This window comes from Aphis gossypii, unplaced genomic scaffold (assembly GCF_020184175.1).
Source record: "Aphis gossypii isolate Hap1 unplaced genomic scaffold, ASM2018417v2 Contig00317, whole genome shotgun sequence".
Taxonomy (NCBI): domain Eukaryota; kingdom Metazoa; phylum Arthropoda; class Insecta; order Hemiptera; family Aphididae; genus Aphis; species Aphis gossypii.
This window is the reverse complement of record NW_026083063.1, coordinates 129,259-139,744: the sequence shown is the minus strand read 5'-3', so window position 1 is coordinate 139,744 and position 10,486 is coordinate 129,259. Positions and strand designations below refer to the sequence as shown.

The following is a 10,486-nucleotide window of genomic DNA, read 5'->3' as shown; positions in this document are numbered from 1 at the left end:
CTTCCTGTATTTTTGAATGTGAGTGGCAGGATAATTAAAATTGCTAGGAACTATACCTTCTTTTAAAATTAATCTGTCTGGATTTTCAACAAAATCATTGGGATTAAAATGTGCACTGCACAGTCTACTATATTTGGTTGTCGTAAAATCTTTTCTCTATATGGCATTCACCCATTCTTTTTTTGTGGTTTCATTCAAAGGAAATCTTTAAAAGAAAATAAGTAAAATAATAGATACATTTTTCATTAAATATTTATAATTTTACCTAAATAACTTAATATTCTTGTCCACTCCATCGACATTATTACAACCATACGCACAACATTTATAGGGCATAATTATTTAATAACAATTAAACTTTACTAATTTACTATACTATATAAAATTAATAAATTTCAAAAAAAGTAGTCTTAGAAAAACCAAAAACGTTAACCCATAGACCTTATACTCATAGACGGAGCATCCAGGTGGGATGCGGGTGGGTGGTGCGGTCATTTCTAGCTTGCCAACAGTGATGCCATTCCTTGCGATCAAAAACATTGTTATTAACACTTACCATATAATTTGTTTTGTGGTGTCTGAATTTGAAATTTGAGTTTTTCGCAACATATTTATACATATTTCCTACTTACCATATTTTTTTTAATTTATAAATTTTTCTGTATATTTTATATTTTTATATATTATTTTAAATATTATATATATTATATACCTTAATATGTACTTTCATTCAATATTATTTACACAATAAACCATATTTTTATATGTATAAAAAATAAATAAATATTATTAATGATAAACAAAAATACCATTAAAATTTAATACATTGATATTATATAATAGTTTTTATTGCCATCATTTAAATTAATGCAAATCAAAGACAAAAACCACTATAAGTATATTATACCTAATCTAAGAAAAATAAATTAATGGTGATAGATTTATTGATATAGGTATTTGATTTTAAGCACATAAAGTACCAAACCCTGTTAATTGTTATAAATCTTAGTCTAGAACAGATTCTAGACTTAATATATATTTATCTGTGGTCTAGACCAAGTAATAATTTTAAGAGGTATACACATGCTATCCATGATAGGTATTTGATTTATTTTATTATAATTGATTACATAGTATTTCAAGTATTTAAAACATATGTTAGGTCTAACATTTTTTCTTAGTACCTACTCATTTCGAAATAAAACAATTTTTGTAAATTTTTTCCTTATAGAAATGTTATTTTTCCTTTCTGTTGACGCAGCAGCATGGTGAAAACGAATATTTAAATAAATGAGAATAGCCAGACTTATTATTTGATCTCTGTGCGTGTTAAACAATTGTTGGCCTCTACAGTAGTCATTTAATTCATTGAAAATATTTGGTTTCTGGTATATTGTGTTTTTGATCTTATTAAACATTTTGTGCTTGATATTTGGTAAAAAACATTAAATGATCGAAAAGTTCTTTCTGCTTCGAGACATATTTCTACAACATCCTGACTGGGTTTTATCAAAGCGTTATTTCTATCTTTTACCTCTATTAATTTAAAATTATGATTCGAGCTATCAATCAAAAATGGGTGACATATATTACAAGTTATTTTATTTTTTATTTTGTTTCACCACAAAACCAGCAATATAACTTGTAACCTCATCTAAAAATGGTGTCAGTCTACTTAATGATTGTATATAATCATGATCTTGTTGAACTGTACTTGGATCTTCTTCATTATCATTATTTATAATACAATCTGGCCCTACGTTTACCACAGACATTTGTGTGCTATCAAGTATTGCAACACAATTCCCATACTGCGAACCAGTAATTTCACTATGGACTAATAGTTTTTTATAAGCCGATTTAAATTGTTTACAAGATGGGTTGTTGTTAAACCCACCTCTTTGTCTTACTGAACTAAAAAATGTCTCTATATGGTCTTGAGACAGTTTAAAAGACAATAAGTAAGCAAGAGAATATTTTTTTTGTAGACAAGTATATAATTTTAATACATTATGTAATGCTTTTATAAGTCCAACAAAACCAGTTTTTCTACCAGATTCTATCACGGTTTTACCGTTGGGTAATCTTAAACCTAATACATAATTATGAAATTTCCTGCTAAATTTTTCATATTTTTCAAATTGTTTTTCATCAAGTGCCAGGCAGTAAGGATTTTTAGAATATTTACTTCTGCAATTAAGTATATCAAATGCATCATTCATTAGGAAACAAAACTCTGATGTAGCATCAATATCTCTAAAATCATCACATCCTAAAGATTTGCAAAATTTCAGACCATTACCAACACTATTACTCAACACTTGTGTTGCTAACTTGACATTCATTTTTTCATTATAATAATATATGTGTTTATTTGTCAATTTTGTTGCTGCTTTTAAGCCTTCATTCTTTTCTTTGAAATATAACATCTTAATATGGTCCCAACTTATTTTCTTTCCTTCTTGATTAAATAGATACCCCATATCTCCTAAAGTGTTTCTAATCAACTTAATCATATGGCAAGGATCATAAAAAATATAAATGGACTCGTCATTATAGGGATTGTTAAAGCTAAAACTTAATTCGTCCTTTAAATCAAATGAAGCACCCAAAATTGAACACATTTTACCATTACTGTAAGCTCCATCAAAAGTAATTGAATGGACTTTGGCACCCGTATCACCCATGAGAATTAAACACTGTTTTAATAAATTACTACGTTCTGTTCCATTTAAGCCAGCTACAAGAAAATAACCTATTGGCATTTTCCAGTGTCCATTTATTCCTACAGCCATAAAAATGAGTGCATTTTTAGCAGGAACCGAGTTATCATTCTCTGTGTCAATATTAGTGCCCATATCAACAAAGCCATGCATTTTTGTTCCATCCCATTGAATTTTTTCCCTTATGCTCATCTCATCCAAAACAATGTTGCAAATAACAGTTTCATTCTTTGTTTTTCTCTGTATACATTGAAATGCTTCTTGAGTAAAACCTGGGTCCCCATTCACAACTTTATACCATTTACTTATTGTTTTGGGATGTGGAAGTACATTTTTAAAACTTTTTCTAATAAAATTATAAGCTTTATTTGAATAAAATTGTAAAGTTATGGCAAATTTCCTCATTTCTGATGTATATGGAAGCTTTTTACCCTTTATATTAAGCTCAATTAAAGTACGCAATGATTCAGAACCAATAGACTAAATAAAGGAATGAAATAAAAAATAAAAAATAAATTCAAATAATTTAACATTTATTTTTGTAAGTAAAATATCACAATGTATATACACAGTATGATTATTGAAGCATTCTCACCCAATTTAAGCATAATATAATGCCTAGTTATATGGCACTTAGGGTGAGTATGCTTAAGAGCAGTGTTGTAAAAAATGTTTGAGTAATTACTCAAATACTTATAAAATTAAGTATTTAAAATACCACCCAAATACTATACACAGTAAAGTTTCTGAGTATTACTCAAATACTTTTTAAAAGAATTTAAAAAATCTTCAAATACAAAAAAAAAATTCGATTTAATTCTGAAACTATTAAAATTAGTGATAATTAGTTAGAACAAAATTTTTTTGCGGGGACTTATCATGTTGTCTTAACATGATTAATTATCTCAACATGATAAGTCCCCGCAAAAAAATCCTGTCTATACTCTATTCAGAATAAGAATCGTAATCGGCGGCAAAAACTGGTCGCCGCCGACAACATTTCTTATTCTGAATAGAGTATATAACAGAAACCTGTCCATAACGGACACTTTTGATGGTCTTGTGACTGTCTGTTATACACAGGTTTCTCTGTAGTTTATAATAGGTTAACAATTTACCTGCAAGTGGACAGATGCATTCTCAGTTAAAAATTGCTTTTGGTGTAACTTTTGAACAGGATCATCGTACGTTTTGACTTTTTCTTTCAGTCTTTTAATTTGTTTTTTGAGATTATCATTTTGAATTTGCTTTTCTCTGTATTTGTTCTTCACCATGTCCAAATGTCTCTTTGCCTTTCTCGGAGTTCTAAAATGACTTGGTGATAAAACTCCAATTGAGTTGGCATTTAACACTTTACGTTTCACTGGACTTGTATTATCATGGTCAATATCTGAAATGAAAAAATTTTAATTAATACATTAAGACTAATGATATGTATGAAAATAATGTTTGATAATAAATATATTGATATATACTTGTACTCGTAGAAACTATGGATTCAACGCATAAGGGTTTCATAGGACTTGGAGAAAGACTGGAAGTGCAGTGGTACTCCAAAGGATCAATATCTAAAATTAAAAAATTGATTTTATAAATTTAGACAGAGATGTTATGTATGCAAATAATTTTTTATAATGAATATATTATAATAAATAGATACTTATACATACCTGAACGTTTTGTAGATGAGAGGAATGGAACAGCATTATTTTTTAGATAACCGCTAGGTAGGTAATTTTCAGGCAAAAAGTGATCACCACATATCTTGTAAGATGGCAAGTACAATTTCATATTACATGCTTTTAACCACAGTTGCTTCCGACCTTCATTTTTAGGAAAACTAGAATTATATAACACCAGCAATTTAATGAAAATTTAATACATTAATGTTCTAATATAAATAATTGTACTTACGAATGAAATGATTTCTCTGATTCCTTAGAATAAAATTGTTTGCAAACAACACATTTTCGGGACATTTTTACAACACAGTTAAAACTTTTAACAGTTTACAGTTTAGTAGTAGACAAAACTAGATTTATGCTTACACACCAGAATACGAATTACTGAATTACTGAATTAGTAATAAAAATTAAAATTACGAAACGATGATAGCATATCAGCTACACAGCATAATGTAAACACCAAACAGTAAATAAGAGGCTACACCACCTGGTTTGTTGATTGAGCATGCGCAGAAGTGTTCAACAACATGTGCAGCGCACCCTATTCTCACTGCGGGAACTACTAGCAAGCTCCGTCTATGAGTATAAGGTCTATGCGTTAACCGGACAACATGTGGTGGTTAATCGTTATTCCGGGTGATAATGATTGATAATACTTCTGGCCTTAGATAAAATGGCGGAACTTTGATTCACGTCTTATCAATAGTTATGTGGTGATAGTGGCTTTTGTTGGCACACTATCAGCCAACGACTTACGCCCTTCGATCGGACTCGAAGCGAGAAAAGGTAAATATTACAAAAAAGAAAAACTTGACAAACAAACACTTTTTAATGTGTAGAAAAAACGAGGTAAATGTATCTTATAATAATAAATGAATAAATACAGCAGTAGAAAGGGATAATAATGCTCGCGGAGACAAAAATATACGCGCGGCGTGATTTCGCGTCGTCGCGGAAACAAAAGAAAGTCGCGTGACGGTGCAAAAGTTTGGCGGACGAGCGGACAGAGAACTAGTCACTTGACAGTTCGGATGTCGAAAAAAGAGTTCGAAAACGGGAACCGCGAATTGAGCGTAACGGTCGTAACGAACCGAGAAAAGCGGATCGGTCGCTCACGCGGGCTGGCGGGGGGTAGCACGAAATCGAGACGTCGTTACAATACACATACATAGATATAACACACAAGACCCAATAGGCGTGTTTTGGTGATGCAGTTTTTAGCAACCTAGTAACTAATTTAACAAACAAATTGTTTTGGCGATAATGTTTACTGCAATTGTTTGATAACTGAATGCACTTTTTGACAACCTGGTTGTCGGATTTAGCAACCATTTAAAAACTACGTTAACTGTCTCCGGTTACTGATATCCACTGATAACAAGATTTTATGATTTGTCTTTCGTGATCCGACATTCCGACATCTATTCTATTTTATATTATAAATTTTTTAATTTTTAATACTTAAACAATAAACTCATCACAATGGCTTTTATTTTTATTGATGTGTGTTATGATGTAGATGGCAATACAATATTTAACACTTCGAATAAAAAAAGAAATTCTTTGTAAAATTAGAGGTAAGTAGCAGGCTTGCATAATATTAAATAGTTAACAATCAAATAATAAGCGATAGTTACACTTCAAAGTTCAATTATCTTAGTATCTTATAAGTACATGTTATAATTGCATGATAAACTTATATTTATTTAGTACCTACTTAGTATTTTTTAGGGATGAGCTGTCAAATATTAAACTTTGACACTAAATAATGTTGATATTAATCAATTTTAATTTATCATAATACAATTTTTTAAGACGTTATGATGTATTTTGACATTTTATTATTTTAAAATTTAAATTGCTTTCTTTTTCTTTTATTTGAAGTTAATTTAAACAAAATATAACTTATTATCTATAGTACATTAGTACCTATGTACCAAATATTTATATTTATTTTCAGAATTAGGTAATTAAATCTGAAAAGTGATATAAACTATAACCTAGTAGTACCTAGTACCTACCTATCTAATTAAACATTTAATACTGGTTACAAACTTTAAATTACTAAATGTCTTTTAAGAGAAATGTATGTACTTATAATAAACATTTTTGTTAACAGAGGAAAATAATTCAAATATTATTGAACAATTCATTCCTATAACAAATTTGGTTGAAAATGGTTTTGTTATGTATGGTGATGATGAAGATGATACTGCCGAAGTTCAAGACCAAGGCCAAAATACAGAAATAGAACAGTTGACAAGAATAGTAAATAAGGTTACTGAAGTTCAAGAAAAAAATCCCGAAATAGTACAGTCGACGAGCACAATAAACAAGGTTACTGAAATCCAAGTTGTCGGCCAAAATACTGATACTGATGGACTACAAGATGTATGGAATACAACTCGACCAAGGCCAATAGACCATCGAGCGACTGAAGAATTTATAAAATTAGTTATGAGTGAAGACATACAACATTTATTGAAAGACAAAAGAACTCCTAAAACTAAGGTATGGAAACAAGTATATGATAAGATGATTTTATTAGGTTTTAGAGTATGTCAATCATCTATAGAAGGAGGTATCAAGTGTAACCAGAAGTGGCGAAACTTGGAAAAAAACTATGTTGATTTTAAAAGAAATGCTGGGCTAAAATCAACTGAAAAAGGACGCAAGGATCCACCACCATATTATAATTTACTACATTCAGCATTTGCAGAAAAACATACAGTTAAACCACCTGTGGTTTTAGATACTCTGAATATTTCATCCCTTCAAAATGAAATAATGAGCTTTGGTGAAGAGCTAAATGAAAGCAATGAAATAGATTCACCAGGTATGGCAAATTACATTACTGATGATGCAGCATACACTGATGAGGGGCTACCTACAAAACGATTTATAAAGGTTAAGAAAATTACGAGACCTGTTAACCCTGTCTTACTAGAAATCCAGAAACAACATGCTCAAGACATTGAAATACAAAAAGAGTTCATGAATATTAGTCAAGCAATGATCTCCGAACAAAAAGAACAAACCAAAGTTTTATCTCAATTGATTACTTTTATGATGAATAAATAATTTCAATTGAAGTAACTTGCATTACTATGCATTGTTATAAAATAATTCTGTAATCAGTAAAATTAGTATTTATCTTAATTTGTTACATTAACTAATGTGAAGACTGACTATTTACCTATAAAATTGAAAAAATCAATTTTTCAAATTAATATTAGTATTTGTATTCATAATTTGTTAAAAACTTAAAATATATTATATGAAATGTTTTGTACTTCAAATAATTTATGTTATATCATCTTAAATAGATAATTAGTATTAGTCTTAATTTTTTATACTAAACAATGTAAATACTGACCATTTACCTGTAAAAATAGAAAAATAATTTTTTTTTTAAGTTTATATTAGTATTTTTATTCATGATTTGTTAAAATATTTAAGGTATATAGACTGATTTGTTTAAACTTGTTATTACTTATATTAAATGTTTTGTACTTAAAATTATTTATGTTATAATATAATCTTAAGTAAAGTTTTTTATTGAATCAATAAATTAAGAAGATCTCTTCGTTTTTCTTCTCCTGTCCTTATTTCTACTCGTCTTGTTTCAACTCGTTGATGTGTGTTCACCATATCATTTTCGTCCCTTATGAAGGTATCTAAAAAATCGTCGTTAAGCAAACAAAAATTATGTAGAACACAAGTAGTGTCTACGCATGCAGTCAATTTAATGTTTTTCTTTTTGAATTCCCGCCATATGCGGGTAGTATATGTTTTCTCATGTTATCATTTTCATGTACACGTAACGGTACGTTCCACAGTTGCAGCCTTCGTCGGCTGACGCTTATCAGGCGTTAGTGTGCGACCGGCCAGCTGTGGAATAATTATCAATGTTTTCATATTTTATTCGGTCATGTTCAAAACTTTAATTTTTTCATTTAGTCATGCTTTCAGTGTCACAAAGTTTCTAGTTTTTCCATTGTTTATTGTTTAGTGTGGTGACACTGAAAGACCAGTCATTTTCGTTCTTTCGTTTGTTCTCGTCCGTTACTTGAGTCACTTCATTTTCTTACGCTGTCGACACAGCTCGTGTTTTTTCGTGTTCTACAACACTACACTTGTTTTTATGTTCTGTTTGCAGTCGTCCCAAACCACGTTGTTGTGAATTTTGTGATTCATCGTCTGGTAATTATCGTTCTCTGCAATTTTATTACCATCATTAATTTGTTTTCCCCAGTTTAGGGTGGTCAAATTTACCAGCGATTTGTTTAGTGATTCAACGTGTTATGGTGTACCTCATTGCTCGTGGGGACAGTAGTGTACGCTAGAGATCCTGTCCCGGCTGCATTCAGTGTACTTTGTTGTGAAGTCTTCGTCAACAGTTGTCGGCACACATTCGCACGTACGCAGGGTCAATTTTGTTTATTGTATTGTAATTTATTTTGACTTAAATACAGGCCCTGGTGCGGTAGCGTGGGTGTAAAACCAGGTGTGTGTCTCAACTGTTTTGTGAGTATTGGTCGGCCAACTATTTGTGTATGACCGACAGGTCTTATATTATTATTATTTTGTACACCGACTCATGTTATAACTGGCTGTGATCTTTTTATTATTACTATTATTATTATATTTTCTTTTGTTTAATTATACTGTTATTATTTGACTATATTTTTATTCTTTTCATTATACAGTCCACTACTATTATTATTATTTATCAAGTTGCGCCCAAGTTGCTTTACCTTTTGGTAAACACTTTATGCGTTAACAAGTAGCTAATATAATAATTGATGCCATTTTTATGTTATTAGTATCAATGAAAAGTAATCTTCGCCATCGTCCCTTCAATAAGCCAAAAGTGTTTTCAATCGCAACTCTGGTCTTGCTTAGTTTAGTATTAAATTTTCTATGTCTTATAGTTAAATTTCCATAGTCCTTAAAAGGTGTAATAAGCCAACTTGTATTGGTATATGCTAGATCACCAAGTAAATGATACTTTCCATAAAATAGGCTTTTAGGTCCTTCAGTTTCAATTTTTTTGAAAACATCACTATTCGAAAAAACTCTTGCATCAAGAAGACGGCCTGGGTAACCAATATTGACATTGGTAAACAAGAAGTTTGAAGTACAAATAGCTTGCATGATAATAGATTTGTTTAATTTTCGGTCAGTATAACAATCCTGTTGATCTAAAGGGGCTTTTATACAGAAATGTGAACCATCGATTGCACCAATAACATCTGGAAAATCAGATCTGGACTGAAAGTTTTTAGCTAAAATGAGAGCATCTTCTTTACTAGGCCACGCTATAAATTTTGGAGACAGTTTACATAATTCTAAAATTACATCTCTGGTAACACACTTTACAGTAGATCTTGCCACATTAAAAACCTCTGCTACTGAGCCCATTGAACCTTCTTTTGCTAGGTACCATAATGTTAAGAGAATTTTTTTTTCAACAGACAAAGGTTGATTTCCTCCAGAGTATTTTTTAGTTAAATTACATTCTTTTAAGCAGATCTGTACAAGTTTAAAAAATGTTTGACGCATCATTCGAAAAAGAGAATGGAAATCACTGTCTACATAATCTTTTATAATCGTATCTATAGGATTCTGCAACCTTATATGACTTTGACGACTCAACAACAACTTTAGTATTCTTAAATTTGTTTTTCTTTTATATTGTAATACATTCCAACATAACTGTCTATATTTTAGAACAGTTGATTGCGACTCCATAATATAGCTTAGCATTACTAGTACTAATTCACTTTCATCATTCATAATGAATAAGGTATAAGGTTTAGATATTTAAATTAAAAAATAAAATAAGTATAGGTACATTTTTATTTAATTACAATTTTATAGTTATCACACTATCATTTATCAGTTATCACCACAAACTTAAAAAAAAAAATACAGTAAACAAAACGTTTTGGCCATATAGCAACCAAGTGGTTATTTGAGCAAACGATTCTATTAATCAGGTTGCTCAAAACTGGGTCGCCAAAACACGCCTAATAATACAATAATTGTACGCTAACGCGGCGACGACAAATACCG

At 30.2% G+C, this 10,486-nt stretch overlaps 3 protein-coding genes across 3 annotated transcripts; all 3 read right to left on the bottom strand.

The window, feature by feature from the left end:
* Positions 1–448: 448 nt before the first annotated feature.
* Positions 449–4,126, bottom strand: LOC126553715 (uncharacterized; the record flags this gene model as incomplete). The annotated part of the gene is made up of 2 exons (XM_050208842.1): positions 449–523; positions 3,842–4,126. Coding segments are annotated over 2 exons (360 nt in total), but the record flags the coding sequence as incomplete, so codon positions are not given.
* LOC126553720 (uncharacterized) lies at positions 4,117–4,995 on the bottom strand. Its single transcript, XM_050208845.1, has 3 exons — positions 4,638–4,995; positions 4,394–4,563; positions 4,117–4,291 (listed from the first exon to the last, which is right to left on the bottom strand). Exons 1-3 carry the CDS (start codon positions 4,700–4,702, stop codon positions 4,134–4,136), a joined length of 393 nt encoding a protein of 130 aa, XP_050064802.1. The 5' UTR covers positions 4,703–4,995; the 3' UTR covers positions 4,117–4,133.
* Positions 4,996–7,963: 2,968 nt separating this feature from the next.
* LOC126553714 (uncharacterized) lies at positions 7,964–10,207 on the bottom strand. Its single transcript, XM_050208841.1, has 2 exons — positions 9,193–10,207; positions 7,964–8,136 (listed from the first exon to the last, which is right to left on the bottom strand). The coding sequence occupies exons 1-2, from the start codon at positions 10,205–10,207 to the stop codon at positions 7,964–7,966; spliced, it is 1,188 nt and encodes a 395-aa protein (XP_050064798.1).
* Between the last annotated feature and the right edge of the window lie 279 nt (positions 10,208–10,486).

Bases quoted from the DNA above. Each gene is read 5' to 3' on its own strand.
- LOC126553720 (XM_050208845.1), bottom strand. From the start codon at position 4,702: ATGTCCCGAAAATGTGTTGTTTGCAAACAATTTTATTCTAAGGAATCA. The intron at 4,564-4,637 runs GTAAGTACAATT...ATATAATTCTAG, and splicing joins TCAGAGAAATCATTTCATTC to TTTTCCTAAAAATGAAGGTC. The intron at 4,292-4,393 runs GTATGTATAAGT...TTTTAATTTTAG, and splicing joins CTCATCTACAAAACGTTCAG to ATATTGATCCTTTGGAGTAC.
- LOC126553714 (XM_050208841.1), bottom strand. From the start codon at position 10,207: ATGAATGATGAAAGTGAATTAGTACTAGTAATGCTAAGCTATATTATG. The intron at 8,137-9,192 runs GTTAACGCATAA...CTGCATGCGTAG, and splicing joins AATTATTATATTAGCTACTT to ACACTACTTGTGTTCTACAT.